This window comes from Rhinatrema bivittatum, chromosome 10 (genome assembly GCF_901001135.1).
Source record: "Rhinatrema bivittatum chromosome 10, aRhiBiv1.1, whole genome shotgun sequence".
NCBI classification, from domain to species: domain Eukaryota; kingdom Metazoa; phylum Chordata; class Amphibia; order Gymnophiona; family Rhinatrematidae; genus Rhinatrema; species Rhinatrema bivittatum.
In genome coordinates, this window is record NC_042624.1 from 61,409,338 (window position 1) to 61,428,113 (window position 18,776).

Sequence of the window (18,776 nt, forward strand, 5' to 3'; positions counted from 1 at the left end):
GGTTGTCGGTAATTTTCTGCACTCTAAATAAAGCACTTGGAAAACCCTTAGACACCTGTGCTATCTTACATCATCAAACAATAATATTAGCTACATCTCAGTCCCCACATTCACTAGGGAATAGCAAAGGAGTCAATAAAAAGTCCTATAATAAATTATACAAACTAATATAATTACAAAAACTGGAATTGATCCACCATATGAAAAACCAGTTGTGAATCTGTAAAGAGTATTTGGGATGTAGCAACCATTCATCTGAGAAGCTGTCTCAAGGGACTGGGAAAAGTACTAGGTTGCAACTCACACTCACCTGAAAAATTATCTGTGTTGCCAGCAGGAACGTCAGGTGATTGTGACACTCTGGCCAAGAGAGGAGACGCAATTCCAGGACTGCACAGAAAGCTTTCCTTATAGATTCAGGAGTAATACAAAGAGGTTCATTAACTCACTTTTGACATTTTATTCAATAGTTAGGGCAAAGGGCTTTGCATCAGGAAAATCCTAAGAAGGGGATGTGCCTCACTGCAACACCTAGGGGAAGATCTTTTACTCTCTTTTAAACAGATTTGTACCCGATATCCAGTGCCTATACCCACAGCTTCCATTTTCCTGTGGCAGCTCTCAAGGGCAGATTCTGCAGCAAGAGTTAGAAAATTCTGCTACACATTTGCATAAGTTTGAATCATTCTGCATATAAATAAGAAGGGGGAATCCAAGGGGTGAGAGAGACACTTTGCAATCTTGGGGGAGATCTGGAAGGGGAAGGGGAAGAGGGAGATGTCCCTCCACTACTTCAGCCCTGCTTCCCCTTCACAAGCCCTCTCTCCATCCTGGTCATCTTTCTCGCTCTCCCTTCCTGTCCTCACCTCAGGTGCTCTCTCTCATGCCTGCACGTACACACACACTCACGTACACACACACTCACGTACACACACACTCACGTACACACGCACGCCCACCTTTCAAACCTGGAAATGCAACCCTAACTGGGGAGAAGAAATATGCAAATCTCCTGCCTATGACAAAAAGCAGTACTGTCACCTTTCAAATCCATAGGCATTTTAATGGTTTTTTTTTTCCTCTGGTTGGCTGAAACACAGTGTATGACACAAACATAAGCTCTTGCTTATAATATTTAAGGTTCGGCATGGGCCAGGGCCTAACTATTTACAAGACAGTTTAGCATTTTATTCCCATCTTCGATCTCTCACATCTTTGCAAGAGTATCTGCTTCTAGCTCCTGGTGTAGTTGTCACGTTTGCAAGAACCCAAAAGGGTTTTTTTTTTTGTTATTGCCATAAGGCCTTAACTCTAAGAATGGAATGTGTTTTAATTGAATTCCATCATGGCCCCCACAGAAAGGCGCTTAAGACAGGCTTATAACAGTACAGAATGATAGAAATTAGGGTATGCCTGAGAAAATTCTCTCAATTGGTTCTGTGGTGTATTTTTTTGCACTTTTGATTGATTGTATGTTGATGTATTATGAACTTAGTTAATACTGATAGTTTTTTCTTGTATTATTGTATTTATCATTTTCATTTTATTCAACTTTAAATGATTTGATTTGTAATTTTGACTGTTGCACGTTGCTTTGTATTGTATAGAAAAGCTAATGAAATGATGACAATACCCTTACTTTTGGGAATCCTAAGGTTACTTAAGCTCATTTGGATGCCAATGTAGACAATTGAAGCATCTCTTTTGGTGCACAGAGGAAGAGATTCTCAGATGTACAGAAATGTTAGCACTTATCCATCAGAAGGGCCAGTAAGACCTCAGAGAACACTACTGTGTTTGGAACCCCTTATGCACCTAAACAAAAAACAAAACACCACATTCCTTATATACTCAGGATTCTAAGGATTCAGTGCCACTGGACCAGTGATAATTCTTGGCTTGACAGTCAAAGAAACTGCATCTAAGGTGTACTATGCAATATTTCAGGCATTTACTCCATACTGCTGGAACTTTTATTTTAAAATATTTTGAAATTCTGTACATTGTTCACGTGTAACTTTCTTAAATCTCTGCAAGCAGCCCTGTTTGGAAATTAACTCCCACGCACTGGATTTGACTGATCCATGTTGACTTCATGATCATAAATGATAAAAGACCACATGAATCAATTGGACACTGTTCTGCAGTTGTACCATCTTCATTACTCAGCACTGGTTTATGTCTAATCATAAGAGCTGAAAAACCCACAAAGGCATAACAACCTTTCATACTACTACCATATTTCAAAATCTTCAGGTCAAACAACAGAAGAACAGCAAAAGCCTCACTTCTAACAGTCATCAACTGGCTATCTGGCAGGTCTGACAGTATGATAGCAATACACACACACACACACACACACACACACAGGGATGTGCAGCAGTTTGTTTCGTTTCATCTAGTGCGCATGGTTTCGATTTAACACTCACTATTTTGTTTTAGGGTACACTAAAATTTAACATAAGGTAAAACAGGAAAAATTAAAGAATGACATGAACAACAAAACAAAAGGTTTTTGGTTACACATCCCTAATGCACACATACATAAATGAATTCAGAGAAACAATTCAATCAAATCAGGGTACTCCACTCTTTGCATCCTGAGAGGATTGCTGCCAGAGGCAAATAGCAGCACAAATCCATTGAAAAGATGACCACCTATACCAGAAAAACAACCTACCATCACACATTTTACAACTTGGACAACTATCAAAGAGAGAAATCAGGACAGGAAATTATTTTAATTTTAAAGACTACCATTTCATAAGAGAGTTTACATCATTTCAGTTATCACTAACAGCTTAATTAGCTTAATATAATCAATTAAGAAGCCCTTAGCTATCACTTTGCAAGTACAAAAATAACTCAGGCATGGCAAATAAAGTTCAAAGTATAAGCCATAAAGACTCAAACTGGTAAGAGATGAGAGTCTTATAGCACAGGATGAGGAAAGATTATAAAGCTGTGTAAATGGTGACATAAGCGAGATTATAAAGCTGTGTAAATGGTGACACAAGCGAGAAGCAATGAAACCAAATGGGTGTGAGAAATAGGATTATCACAGACAAGTTATATTAAGTGGCTCTCAGGCTGTAGAGCCCTACTTTAAACAGGTCGATTCAGTACGGTGTGCTCAGGCTGAGCGCACCGTTAGCCCCCATCTAGACGTGCATTTTCCACACGCTAATATTACTCCCCAAAAACTAATAGCGCCCGCAACATGCAAATGCATGTTGATGAGCCTATTAGTTAGTCCTACGCGATACAGAAAATAAAATGTGCAGCCCGAAGGCAGGAGTTAATTTCGGCCAGCACCGGGAAAGTGTACAGAAAAACAGGAAAAAAAACCCGCTGACAGCCGCCGCTTCTGTTAATAAGGAGGCGATAGGGACGCGCTAGTGTCCCTAGCGCCTCCTTATTACCACGGGCTCTCATTTAAATACTCGATCGCATGCCCAGGAGAGTGGCCTGGGCGCACGTCGGGAGAGCTCTCGCGAATTTTACTGAATCGGCCCGTTTGTAGGCTGGAAACGAAGATCTCAGAAACTCAGTATGAAAGGGATATAATGTTTCCTCTCTCCTGCCCCTCTATTTCCCATTTGTCCCTTCTTCCCCATATGCTTATTTTACATCACAACTCCTAATTCTATCAAAAGCAAAGCAGTGGTTGAGTGTGTGGCAGCTAAATTTTCAAATTTGAAAAAGCAGAAGATTATTCATTTGTGGTGCAGAAATTCAACAGAGCAGCACATGTTAGAAACCGTTGTCCAAACAGGAAAAAGACTTTGGGGTGATCATATTTGTTAATATCAAGGAAGTAAAACTGATGTGGTGGTGACCAGCACGCAGAAGAGAAAAGTGATAATGCAGCTGTACAGATGGTTGGCAAGACCTCACCTGAAGTATTATAATCCAATTCTGGAAGATACTGATCGAGGGACAGCAGTCCAGAAAAGGGATACCAAAATGGTACGGGGTCTGCACCAAAAGCCCTATGAAATGAAACTCAAGAGCCTCAACAAATATTGTATACCATAAAACAGGAGAGGAGAAATGGGGAGAAATAAGAAATATTCCCATACCTCAAAAGGTATAAATAATGCACAAGAAGCAAATCTTTCCCAGTAGAAAGTTCTAGAACAAGCATTCATGGTAATGAGGCTCCACAGAGAGAGAATCAAAAGTAATATCAGAAAACATTTCTTCACAGAAAGGGTGGAGAATATATACAACACCCTTCCAATGGAGGCAGCAGATGCAAAAGCAGTAGCAAGACATCAAGAAAGTATGGGATAAGCATACAGGATCCTTAGCTGAAAAGTGAAGTGAAAGCCAAAGATCAACCAAGGACTATGGCATGCACAAGCAAATATAAATTTAGCCAACTTCTAGCTGCCCTTATGTTCTCTGCTTCTATGGCACTTTCTTCCGGAGCATTCCTGCTGGGATTAGCAGGAACATCTGTTGGAGCAGCAACCATGGAAATGACAGCAGGCTCAGCCTCTTCTAGTTTGCATACGAGTAATCATTCCTCAAATTCTTCCCACCATTATTATAAAAGCATCATTACTTCCTGCAGTATTACCATCAGTTGTTTAAGAATTAATGCCCACAATGATTGAGTTTCATTTGCAGTGAGGAAAACAAACTGACCAACTACAAAACTGACCCCTTAACTAATTTTTCCTGCTCTGTACCTGCCCCATCAGAGAATACATTTGGCTCACTTGCTGAATGAGGTGCTGTCACCCTCTGGCACTTTTCCCTGTTCCAAGCCTGATGCCCAGTTTAAGTACCAGCTTCCAGCTCTAGGGAAATGCTACAGCTGCCACTTTGTCAAGAACAGCTGCCAACTTCCGAGTTTACAAGTACACAGCGCTATGTACTGCTCCCAAGACACAGCACAAATGCACTCTGCAGCTCATATCCTGGAGATATGGGCTTATGAAGGTACTCATCACGGGAAGCTGGAAATGAGCAACGCTCTAAATTAATTACAAGGACTCTGGTAGAACAAAGTTTATGAATACATTTCCAATTGTATTTTTAATTTAAATACAAAATATTTTTCCACATTAGCAGCCATGATGGAATAAACTTAAAACACCTGCACAAGACCCCTTTCTTCATAATCTAAGGGGGCCAGGGACATCCAGCTGAATGTACAAAAAAAGCTTTATACAGAACAACACCTGAAGGGTCTTAATTTCCATTTTAACCAATCTGAGCAAGCACTTTAACAAAAAGCTAAATGCTGGCAAACACTGGGTTAAAGTTTTCAGAAAAGCAACAGAAATACCCCGGGACCATGAGAGCTGCCACAAAGCACAGGAAACTCAACAGGGAGCCTCTTGCTGTGCAACACTGACCCCTGCTGGCCATGCTAAGACTTACATGCTGAATTAACTCTCAGTCATGCTGTCTTTGATTCCTCCACTGGGACATCCTCATTTCACAGATCTTAAGCCCCCAGGCTCTCCCCATTAACAAAACAAAGAGGAAAGCCTTGCTGGCTATTGCCTATGTTTCTATTTAGCTCAGTATTCCCTAAATATAGGGGTTATATAAAAATGACCTGGAAGCTCTTCCCAAGCTTTTAAACAATTTGCCCCATTATAACGCTTGAAAATTCAAAGGGCCCCGGACGATGACCAAAACAAAACAGCTCTCCATTCTTCCACGACAAGTTGCTGCTGACCTCCCCTCCCCACCCCACTCTGCAAACCTTCCCAACCCAATTTTCCTGAAGCAGGAAAGCCATGGTGGCTGCGGAAGTGGGAGTAAGCATACGCGCACAGCCCCCAGCTCTCCCTATGTGCCCTGCGCATAGACTGTCCGCACAGGTTTCTGGCCTAACAGGAAGCCCACACAGGAGGAAAGGATGGGAGGGTCTACAAGCGTGCACCAGCTCACAGGCTCTGCGCTGAATGACGATGCTGGTTGCAGAGGCAGCAGATGCCAATCGGGGGTGGGGCGGGCAGGGGAGCGGCCCTGTTTCTCGCGATCCCATCCATTGATTTTGCACCCTCAGCTGAAGTTGCAGCCCACAGCTTGGGTATCAGATACCGTTCAATAAGAGCCATGCCAAATGTATGCGTCCCACCAGGTACTGGGAGGCTATACTGCCCATTAACTCGAGTGGCAATGTGGTGGCGACTCTACAGGAAGACACACAGTATACATCGATCCTTAGAAGACAACCATTTATCAACGTTGCACTGAGAATGTTACTTCTAGAAAAATTTAATTGCAATATATTTACATAATAATGGCATCTACAATGGTCTAGTTACTCTGCTGAAAAATATCATCTGAAGAAGCCAATTACAGTATAAGGTAAAACAAAGGCCTTTGTTAGGGTCCAAGAATTTATTAAGAGCTGCAGGCTGTATATCTACACGGGTTTGAGAATTCATTAAGAACTATGGTCTGTATAAAACTTTTTCTGTGGAGTTACAAATGTTTCAAGATGACCATTTATGGAAGTTGGATGACAATCACAGGTACTATACAAACTTTGAGGATATTGTACTTTCAAGTTTAAAATGTGAATGTGAGGTCTTCTGTTGTTGTTTCAAGGGTCATTCCCTCTTCTTATCTTTCATTCATGGCTTGTGTTTTAACAATCTATGTGCGGGTGTGGATCTGAATGAATGGGATGGATTTTTTTTTTAAAGATTTTTGTTAAATATAAAATATTCAGAAAATGTACGGAAATCAAATTTTTCAGGTGTTTTATACAGTAAAAAGTGTGAAAAATAATAAGCAATTTAGGATGTACTTAGTTTTCTGAAATTTATTTTACATAGTTTCAATCATTTGTTTTGTTTTTTTTTAATTGTATTAGTTTATGGGGGGGGCTCAATTTATATTTTCTGTATTGTTTACAATTGTTGAGCCCCCTATTTGAGAACAGGGATTGATGACATGATTGGGGGGAGGGGGGGTGACGACACACACTCTTACTCTGTATATGTAAAGTACAGAAATAGTTTTGCCTGGCTAACTTTGGGACTTAGCTAGACAAGTGGTAGATTTTCTTAAATTCTGGCATTCTGACTGCCTCCATTATATCTGGCTAAGTTGTTACCCAGATAACCTGGAGGCATTCTACAGTGGATTTAAATTAGCCAGATAGGCTATCCAGCTACCTCCAGTATTCATAAGGGTACATTTTAAAAAAAGAGCGCACGTGCATGCTTTTGTTCGCGCACCAGGCGTGAAAAAAAAGTACGCCGGATTTTATAAGATACGCGCGTATCTTATAAAATCCGGGGTTGGCGCGCAAGGTGCTGCACATTTGTGCAACTTGCGCGCGCCGAGCCCTGCGCGCGCTGCCCGTTCCCTCTGCCTCCCCCCACCTTCCCCTCCCTAACCCATGCCCCCGGCCCTATCTAAACCCCCCTACCTCTGTCGCACAAGTCCAGGAGCTGGTCCGGAGGCCGCGGTCACGCCCCCAGAATGCCCCCGGGCCGAAACCACGCCTGCGGCACCGCTCCCGGATGACACGCCGACCACGCCACGCCCGCCCCCCCCCCCCCCCCAACGACATGCGGATCACGACACGCCCCCCCCCCAACGATGCGCGGATCACGACACGCCCCAAGAAAGCCCCAGGACTTACGCGCGTCCCGGGGCTTTGCGCGCGCCAGAAGCCTATGCAAAATAGGCTCGGCGCGCGCAGGGGCATTTTAAGAGGGTTACGCGCGTAACCCTTTTAAAATCCGGCCCATAAGTAGCTGGATAACTTATACAAGACAAGCTTATCCAACGAACTAGGATTTTATTTTGCTATATTCAGGGAAGTGCCTAAGTGGTAGTGTTCTGCAGAATATCCTGAACAAGTTATCCAGCTAACTTCAGCCAGATAATTTGTCTGTTCTCCAACTGATAAACATTGGGCTCCTCAGCTTTTTTTTTTTTGTTTTTATTCCTTAGTAGTGAAATATGAAGGAGGAAGGCTGAGTATCTAATGAAATGCATAGCATCAGTAAAGGAATAAGATATTCCTTTAACATCCACACTGGACCAGGCAATATCATCACTTTTTTTTTTTAAGCACTTATTGAAATTTAAAAAGCTATACAGCTTTCTTCCTGCGGAAGCCATCTTGGCGAAACAGAGGCCTTAGTCAGGGAGAATTATCCTGCCAATGAATCAGTTTACTGAGATTGTGTTGGCCATCTTTATTTTATATTATTTTGGTACATGGATTCTTTATATATGTTATGTCTTTGTACATGTAGAAACCTTTATTTGAATATTGATATACATTAATAAAGAAAGAATTTAATAGTGCATTAGCAATTGTTTGTATTTATGACTATATGTACCTACATCCTCACTCACCCAAACATACAGATGCATGCATACACTCACACACAAAGTGATTTTGATAAGGTTTTCTAAAGGCATGTTTAAGGTACAGCTGTTCTCCAGAGATAAAATTCAGAATTTATGCGGACTGCAGCTCCATCATTCTTCTTAACAGCTGCAGGCCTCATGTCGCTGTTCCATGATTTCTCAAAATTATTATTATTATTTTTTATTTTTTTATTTTTTTTTTAAGGGCAGCAGTAATTCTCTTTTAAAAGTTTCATGCACACCACCCAGTGGAGAAATTGTGTTCCACAGTCTGAACACAGCACATCGAGGTAACAGACTCAAAATCTAACTAAAGATATGCCTCCTCCTAGGGTAGCAGCCTTTTTGAAGAGAAACTATATTTCAAACCTAAAGTTATTTTCTCCCTCATCTGGAAGTCTGTGCTGGGTTCCACACTCTCGATCGCTGCAGGGGTCTCAGAGCTGTACATGGAGGAGGTGGCTGTAAGCAGAAATAACACAGGGAAACTGCATGCCAGAGTGGGAACAGACATCCCTAATTATAGGGAACAGAGCCTTGTGTGTAAAACAGTCCATTTTCAGCTTCTAAACTCTAGGTTCAAAGCGCTGCTTTAAATAGGCTGCGTCATAAATGCAACAGCAAAGCAGTGCCAATGATCTGTCCAGGATTAACAGTGATCCACAACATTTGCTACTTCTCCCCCATAAATTTCCAGAAAACAGAAACACAACATGATTAAGCCCCATTTATGAGAAACATTTTGAAAAACTGGTTTATGGAAAGAAAGGAATTTCCTTCCGTTTCAGAGTCATTGCTCCCTGCTGATGCCTGCCACTGTGTTCAGACGTTTTGACACGGAATCCAAGAGCAAGTCAAGAATGGAGAGAGTCAATCGTAAATTTAATTTAAAATTGGTAATCCACTTTTCCTGATTAAAAATCACAAGGCGAACACCTAGGTAGTTTCATGACCCATAGAAAATGGGATGGTTTTTGGCTTATGGATCAATTTTATCATTTTTTTTTTAATTTCAAGTCAATAAATACCATAGAAATAGATTATAAGAAAGATTTTTTGATCTCTACCCACCCACCCCCTCAATTATTAGAAATACACTATTATAAATTCTCATGACTCTCATTCAAGCAAGGCCCCAAATGTACTTGTCTGTATTTATACACAGGGTCCCTGGTTTCTTACAATTCTGCAGCAGCAGCAAGTGACAGAACTGGGCTTGCGCTGTGCAAGTGCAGGAAGCTGCTGCCTCCTCCTGCCCACCCTCCCGTCTCCCACCAGCCCCCTGGGCTACCAGCCACCTCCTCTCACCCCCTGCTAAAGTCCAAACCACTCAACTAAAACACCCCAACACGGCAATAACAAAACCAAAGCAATTCCTTGTTGTTCACCGTTAAAACAGTTTCTTTTGGCGCCGTGTGTCACAGGGCAGACTGAGCCATACAATAGATGGGGGTATGGCAAGCAGAGGATGTAAATAGAGGAAGGCATCAGAAAGAACTGAGAAAGGGAGGGGAGAAAAGAGGGAGGAACATCTAGAAGAACAGAGGCAGCTGAAAGGGGAAGGACGGACTTAGAAGAGGTGAAGAGAAAAAAAAAAAGAGATGAAGAAATGAATGCAAAGTTAAAAGGTGAGAAAACAAAAAAGAACCAAAAGGATTCACACCCACAAGACACTGAAGGGGGTTCTTTTACAGAGAATTTTATATAAACTTGAATTTTTTTTATTTTATAAAATGTCTTTTTTTTTTTTTTTAATCCCTTGCCACAGCACTGCAGCAGGAGACCAGCGCCTTTGATAGGACACACGTGCCACTGCTTCCCCAGGGAAGGAGTATGGACAGTGCATTACAGGTGTGCAAAGAAGAGACACAACAATCTTATTACAATTATTAATCTATTACGGTTGGGCAAAGTCAGGCACAGGCTGACAAAAAGATTCTTTTTTTTTTTTTTTTTTTTAAGGCTCACACAAAGTCAGTTGAATGGTTGGGGTTAGAATAGACAAGGTCCCAGGGTTTCTAAACACCGTATCCATGTACTAACCTCCCACCTACACCTCCTCCTCCTCCAAGAAAGAGAACTGCAAACAAAGTCGATGAAAAAAACTCAAAAAGAGTCAATTTTGTTACTGGCAGAGAAAAAACCCCCCAAAACTAAGCAAACCCACCCTAGAAGTTATTTATTTTACATTAATGACACCTTGTGCTGCCTTCAAGACTATAAATTTGTTTACTTTGCTAACTCCAAATTTTAAAGACTATCAGTCACTGCCTAGAAATGGTTTGAGAAGCTGAAAGGATCTCACCACCACAGTTTTGTTGGTTTTTTTTTTATTAAGAACATTACAGTGATCACAGGCTATGATTTTGTAAAAAGGATCAGTTTTAACCACTTCTTGGTTTTATTAGCCTACTTTCCAAAGGAAAGACAGCCTAGGAGATCAACAAGTCTGCGTGTGTCTATCACCTAATAATGTGTGTATTTGTGCCCTATTCAAACCAAGTATCAGGACATATGAGGGTGTCCAAAGGAATCCTGACAAGGCCTTTTTTTTTTGGGGGGGGGGGGATGTTTGAGGATCCACATATACCATTCGTTCCAGAGAACACGTCCTGTATTATTGTCATCACTGCTGGAAGTGTGCCTCAGCTTTCTCATTATATGGCATGTTATGTTGTCACTGCAGGAAGATCAGAAACCAATCGCCCTATTATTCCCATACTGCAGTGTTAAATAGAAAATGGTCAAACTTCCTTTTCAGAAATCACAGCCTCCTTTGAAAAAAATGAATATAAATGAACACTAATTTAGTTAACAGCTCCTTTAGTTTAAGCTATATTCTCCCTGCTCAGAAAACCACAATTATCAAGGGACTGATTACATTATTAATAGGGAGAACACAACTTGAGCTTTATAACCATTTTCCATCGATAAGCAGAGCTAAATTAGAAATGAACTAGCAGTATCAAAGGGACCTGCAGCTTTTGCTCTACTGAGCATGTGTGGGAATATCTGCTCTGCACTGCCTTGTAAGCCCCCCTCAGTCTTTTTACATCAGAGCAGAAGCACAGACGTCTCTCTCTTTTCGCTGTTTTATTTTTTTTTTATTTGTACAGTTTTATATACCATCATTCAGTTTAGCCATCATACCAGTTTCCAAGATTCAAACAAATTTTTTCCTTTCAAAAATTTCAAAACTATCTTTAAAAGTTCTCACTGCCTCAGCAGCCCCTCCAAAACAGCATTTTTCCATGCTACCTTTTCAAAAAAACAGTTTTGTCAGAATGTCTACCATTTACTGTAGCTTTTTTCTTGGATTTAAAGACTGTCTGTGGCAGGAAAATGTCCATTATAGATGGACACAAACTCCGCTACCATTATCCGGGTCCAAACCACTGTAAGCAAATTTTTACAATTGCAGACAGATGACCCCATGAACGCAACAGTCCAGGGTCTGGAAAATGGAGAAATGCCCAAGTCTCAGAGAGGCCACAGTAAGTCCTCTTATCTAAGCAAAGCCTCATCTGCTTCACCAGGAAAAGAGTTGAGTACCAGTATTCTTCCTCTGCAGCATGTTTGAATGTATATATATTTCTTTGTTACATTGCTGCCTGCATCAATTTATGCCATTACTTAGCTTGCATTCTTTATATGTTACAGATCTAAACCTGATTATTGGATATTGTTTAAATGTTGCTGAGCTTCTGATTGTATCTGTTCCTGTTTGCTCCCCCTTTGTCTTTGTTCTCTTGCTTCTTCCTATTAACGTGTTGCCCATTGGGAAACCTTACATCTTGCTGAAAGTTCAGTTTGGAATTGGCTCTTGACAAGCTTGCACCTCTCCAGAATTCTCTGCAGGCTCTTAGAGGCATCGCTCTTTGCACCTTGCTTCCTTTCTTTCAAACTGCTGGTTTCTGCTATCTACTGACAATTACAACTTGCTCCACAGCTACAGTCCTTTGTCTTTGACTGAGATCTCATAGTTTCTCATCCCAGCTGTATCAGGGCCACTGTCTGTGCAGTTATTTTCAATACCATGCCATCTGCAGCGAGTGTCAAACAGTTAATATCAAAACATTTATTGAACAATAAAGATCTGAGTTCTCTCTGACTTTGAAAAAAGGAAGATATGTTCAAGGAAGAGGTTTAACGCTCTGTATAGGCTCCCAAGCTACACAAAGAGCTGAGGACAGAATATTTATTTATTTAGTTTTAGATTTATAGGCCAAAGGATCCAAAGTACTTGGTGGAGTACAAAGTGAACATACATAATAGAATATAGAAATGGGAACTGAAAAGGTAAAGTTAAAGATAATTAATATATTTAATTGAAATAAAAATTAAACCATCTTAAAACATAATAAATACAAAAGATCATGCGCGTCTATAATCACAAACAAACAGGAAACATCTTAATAGCAAATCAATCATATGCTAATTATAAGATGTTAAGATGCCAAATGCTTGGGAGAAGTATAAAGCTTTTAATTGCTTCCTAAAGGTGGTATAGCAGGAAATTTGACGAATTTCATCTGGTAAACTATTCCAGAGTACTAGGCCTGAAACATAAAACATCCTTGACCTTGTTTCATTCAGACGTGCTAATCGAGCTGATAGAACATCCAAAAGGCTCCGGCTGCTGATCTTAGGATTCTTGATGGTTGAAATATTTTGAGCAAATTGCTGATACATAGTGGGGTGTTATGACAGAGCACGATGAACCAAAGTAGTGATCTTAACTTGTACCCTCCAATGATTCTGGAGCAAGATGGGAGTGATGTGATCTCCTGTTACAAGTTTCATTGCAGCATTCTGGACAGCTTGGAGACACTTCAGCATGTATCCAGACAGGTCAATATACAGGGAATTATAACAGTCTAGCTTTGAGATGACTAATGACTGAATAATGGTTCTGAGGTCATATCTGGATAAAAAAAGTTCTCAGGTTACACAAAACACGAAATTTGTTGAATGCACTAGTGGCTACATTTTTTATTTGATCTCTCAGCAATAAATAAGATTCTAGTTGAACTCCAAGGTTCCACAGAGATTTTGAAATTTTTAATGTTTGGTCATCGAATTTGAATGAAACTGGAAAATCTGGGTTTGGGACTGAGAATTATTAGGTTAGTCTAACATTCAAGGCTACCTTGTTTATGTACATCTAACTCTTGATAGCTCTTATGCAGCTACAGACATTGTTCAATTTGTCTGCAATTGATGTTGACACTGGGACATAGAACTGGATGGCATCTACGTACAGACTGTAGCCCATTCCCAGTTTAGCAGGTAAGTTATAGACTGAACACAGATAAATATGAAACAGGGCCAAAAGCACTGAGCCTTTAGGGAATCCTGTTGTGATCGGATACCAATGTGATTTCCGATCACCTACTTTTACTTGAAAGGAACGGTTTGTGAGGAAAGATTCAAACCACTGTACTAAACACCTTGAGATGCCAATTTCTTTTAATCATAGTAACAGCAGATGGTGGTTTATCATATCAAACGCAGCCGAGATGTCCAACAAGACCTGAATATATTAGCAGACAGCTCAAAACCACATCTGAAAATATCTGTAGTCACTAGCAACAATGTTTCAGCGCTAGGATTTGGAGGGAATCTGAATTGGAATGAGTCAAGAATTTCATTATCTTGGAAAAGTAATGATTTCAAGACTGATTTTTCAATTAGTTTAGTAAGAAATGGCAGTGATGAAATGGGTTGGAAATGTAAAGGATCTGTTTGATCCCATTAAGAATTGTTTTAAAATCAGTGTTACTATGGCTTTTTTCAATGAATCAGGAAGTAGTCCTTCATTTAAGGAGGCATTAACCAATGTAGATGTGAACTCAATGGAATCTTTACTGAGTTTCTTTAAAGTAACAGTGTGATAAGGGTTTAAAGCACGGATAGAATTACTTAGGGAGTCAATCAAGGTAATTAATTTGGTTTTTGAGACACGTTCATATTCTTCCCAGCATGCCGGTGTGTTAAGTTATAAAGAATGAGAGAGACATTGTTGGGAAAGAAATTATAAATAGATTGTATCTTCTCAGAGAAAGATTTTGCAAAAGCTTCACAACTTATTGTTGAGTTGTACTGTGAGCTTAAATAAGGGTGGTCAGAGATTCTTGAGAGGAGGCAAACCATGCTAAGAGTATGAGAATTTCCTGCAGCTTGAAATTTTTTTTTATAATAATAATCTCTTAGCCTTCTCTACACAATTTCTATATTGAGAGAAAATCTAGATAGGTTGTTTTATCAGCAATAGATTTTGATTTTCACTATAATCTCTCAGCTTTACATAGATTCTGTTTAGCTATTCTGGATTCAGCATTGAACCACGGTGCAACTACTGTTAGATGAGAGGTCACTAATTTTTGCAGGGCTAAATTGTCAACCTTGGTTTAAATAGTCATGTGCCAGTTATCAGTCAGTTGAATCACAGACTATTAAGTTTGGATATGACTAGTTCTGAAAGCTGGTCATACTCGCCTCCAGAAAGAAATGGGATTAGAAAAGCCATGTAAACCTGCTCTTCTAAAATATCTTCTTCCATGGGTAGAAAAAATTGAATTCTTGGGGGTCAAGTAAACCACCGCCATGCATCAAAGAAAAGGAAGCACTACTCTCCCTGGAGAGTTTGACTACCTCGCTAAACTTAGCTGTAAAATCTGAGGTGGCTCACAAGGCAACACCCAAGTGGGAATTCCCACACATGCTCAGTAGAGCAAAAGCTCTACTAGCTATGAGAGAGAGGACCATTTGGTGCCGCTGGATGGTGAAACTACTTGTTATGGCTATTTCAACCTATCTACGGAAAATGTTTACAGTAAGCAAGCTTGCTCTTTCTCTCTGCACAAATTCAAAGTGTAAAGACACTCCTAGAATTTACATCTAAGAATGGTAAACATGAATCACATATCCTATAAAGCAAGCTTGTTATTGGGTGTTCTCCATAGACAGCAGGCTGAATTAGCCAAGACATGTGGGTGATGTCATCTGACACAGAATAAACCCTTCTCTCCTAGTTCACAGAACAGGGGTGCCCAACCCCGGTCCTCAAGAGCCACAAACAGGCCATCTTCAGGATATCCACAATGAATATGCATGAAATTGCATACACTGCCTCTGTTGTATGCAAAATTTATCTCATGCATATTCATTGTGAATATCCTGAAACCTGGTCGATTTGTGGCTCTCGAAGATTGGAGTTGGTCATCCCTGTCATATAACCTTTGCTCTACTGAGCATTTGTGGGAGTTCCCACAAGCTGCCTCGAGAGCCCCTTAAGTTGATTGTAGAGCTTAGCTTTAACTAGGTAGTCTATTCTCCAGGGAGGTGTGCAGGTAGGTATTAAATTTATCCTGCTGTCTATGGAGAACCCTGTTTATGGTAAGCAAAATGTTCTCTTTCTGCCAAACAGGGTTGAATTATCCATGACATCTGAGAAGTGCCAAACAGAGTTGCAAGCAAAGCACTTACTGAAAAGCAACCCAGACCCCACTGTGAAGAGTGGACTAACTGTAAAAAACTGCTACTCAAAATTACCAGCACTTCTTGATAGAATGTCTAGACAGTAATGGAATATGAAAGTGTGAACTGTCAACCAAGTTGCAGCTTTGCAGATATCTTCGATGGACACCACTCTAAGATCATCCACTGAGGTAACCATGGCTCCAACCTGATGATCCTTGACAGAGTCTGATCTAGAGGCCAGCCAAAGCAAAGTTCTTCCATGTCCTCTGTGTGACATCCACCCATAATCATAGCAGTTGGTTGTGTCATGGCCATCGGTGATGGACCACTTTTGGTCACACACACACACAATCCTTGAAGCCACTAGAAGTGGCCTTCTTGGAACTGGACATACCTTAAACTTTTGTACTACTTTTTTTTTTTTTTTAAATAGCGCTGAAAAGTGCTGTTGAAGGGATGCTGAAGCAGAGAGGCACCTCAAAGTAAGCTTAAGAAGAAAGAAAATTACAAACGAACAAGATTGAGAGAAAGCGGGTATATGTCCATGTTGAAGCTTGGAAAAAAATAGACTAAGGAGCTCATGAGGCAGAATGTGTGTGGGAACTCATGAACATGCTCAGTAGAGCAAAGGCTCTATGAGCTATGAGAGAAGATTCTGTTTGCCACCATCAAATGATATCACCTATGTATCATGGCTAATCCAGCCCGGCTTATTGACAGAGAACAGCTTTTCTACAGGATGTTGACAAATGTAACGGGTATTTAGTACAATTTGTCCTATTATTGTCCCATTTGTCTCACCTGAGGGTTCCAGCTTGGGTCCAGTTTTTTCACTGTGGCAACGTACTCTTGCATGGCCTGTTGAGGACTGGAATCGCCCAGGGCCTTCCATGCGTCCCTAAGACACAGACAAATCAGCCATAAGTAAAATGTTCAACATTTGATACAACTCCAACATTACTCTCTGCATCAATGGCAGGGGATGGCAGGAAATTTGAATCAAACAGTTACCAACAAGGGCCCTGAACTTGGTGGTTGATGAAACAGATAAGTATGGGAAAATAAGTGTGGGATCTTGCTGGGCAAACTAGATGGGCCGACTGGTCTTTTTCTGCCGTCATTTCTATGTTTCTATTTGCTTAGTCCACAAAACCATAAACTCAAATACAACTTCATGCCCACCTTCCAAGCTCACTGCATATTAAAATATAAATAAACCCAAATTTGTCCCCCAAAAAACTTTGCTCCATTATGGTCTTTGATAAGACAATACCTAATTGGGTCAATACAGTTCAAGTCTTTCACTAGAGATGCCTCAATGCGCTTTTTACATAGATTTGCAGCCACCACCAGAAGAGCATTAAATGTACCAGCTTCTGCGTCCAGATGGAAAAACATTAAACAAACAGCTCTGAATCTCATTTTCTAAGTTCAAGCAACCCACCCCAATGCTTTCTGAGGCCAACACCAAATTAACCGAACCAAGACAGGATTTAGAGAACCAGAAGCACCTTAGGTGAGAAACTCTGTTCTTTATTTCTATTCCACGTGCCAAAAATGGAAATACGGCCTGTGGCAACCACATAAACCCTTAAGAATTACAGGCATTAATAAATGTTACAAGTGACAGAAAAAAAAATCCTCCGATTAGGAAACATGACTGCCAATTCCTTTTAAAAGGCTAACATCCTCCTCTTCTCTCAAACAATGAAACACTAATAAATATGGCCACTGGTATTGTGTCTGAATGCCTGTGTGTTCTCCCCTCCAGTATGCAGCATATTGCAATTCTATATCTCTCTCCATGCAGTATGATGAGGGATAAGTGATGGCTAGAGTAGGTACATGAAGCACACAGTACAGAATTTGTATTAGATATATATATACATATACAGTAGGAGCATAAGCTATCTATCTATATATACACACATGTATGTTAAAAAAAATATATATATATATTGAAATTTGTTAAAATTGTTTTGGGATTGTGCAATTTTTTATTTTACTATGTATGTATGTACACCCATCTTTCTCCTATTCTACTCCCTCTTGCAAACCTGAGTTTCATTATCAATGATTGTTCATAGCAGAAAGATACTGCCCCACTATAGAAATGTCTCTTGCTACCTATGCTTAAGCAAGACGCTCCCTGCCTCCTCACTCCTACTATAAAAGGATCTTTTCCTAGGATATCAGATAACATTTCATTCCAGTTCATTCTTCTGTAAAAGAAAAAAGTTCCTCTTATCTAAAAACACAGAAACATGATTAACAGAGTAACTATATTACATTTCAGTCAATATGTAACCAAAATAATCTCTGGTGGTGAAAAGTGACACCAGCAAAATAAATACACCAGAACTGGATATTCCTGGACCCTAAGATAGGAAGAAAAAGTCTGAGCCACTGGGATTGCTCAGAACTAGCCTTAGTTTTAATAAATTTAGCACATCTAGAAAGGACCCCTCAATTAGAACCTACTGGATCTCCAAAATGAGAACAGAAAAACCATAATTTGACATCCTCATTTAAAATAGTAGGATGTCTAAATATGGTCACAAGAGCTCCTTTACATGGTCAAGAATCTATTACTAAGTGCTGCCTTCAAGAGAAAAGCCAGTAAACTTCATTTGATGACTAATTTTGACGTATGTGGTCTCCGAATCCCTGTTCATGACAGGTCACATGCATACTGGTAGTTTATTACTAAAATTCTATTGTGAACTGTGATCTAATTGCTTCACTTTTGATTGAATAAATAGTAACCACCCAATGGGTAATAAACTGTTATTCTGGAGAAAGTTCATGTTATTGAAATTAAATACCCCAGGCTCCGAAGCTGAGTCTAGGAAATAAATGTGTTTGTTTTTGTTAAAGAAACCAGCAGCTTCCAGTACCTTTACCCTTTCATACTGGCAGTCTCTTCGTAC

At 40.2% G+C, this 18,776-nt stretch overlaps 1 protein-coding gene across 1 annotated transcript in view; it reads right to left on the reverse strand.

The window, feature by feature from the left end:
* The window catches only part of ACBD6 (acyl-CoA binding domain containing 6), a 208,338-nt gene that overhangs the window by 155,451 nt on the left and 34,111 nt on the right, over window positions 1-18,776 (reverse strand). The window contains exon 3 of the mRNA XM_029618550.1: window positions 16,648-16,744. Coding sequence (XP_029474410.1) covers window positions 16,648-16,744 — 97 coding nt within the window. The remainder of the gene's footprint in view (window positions 1-16,647; window positions 16,745-18,776) is intronic.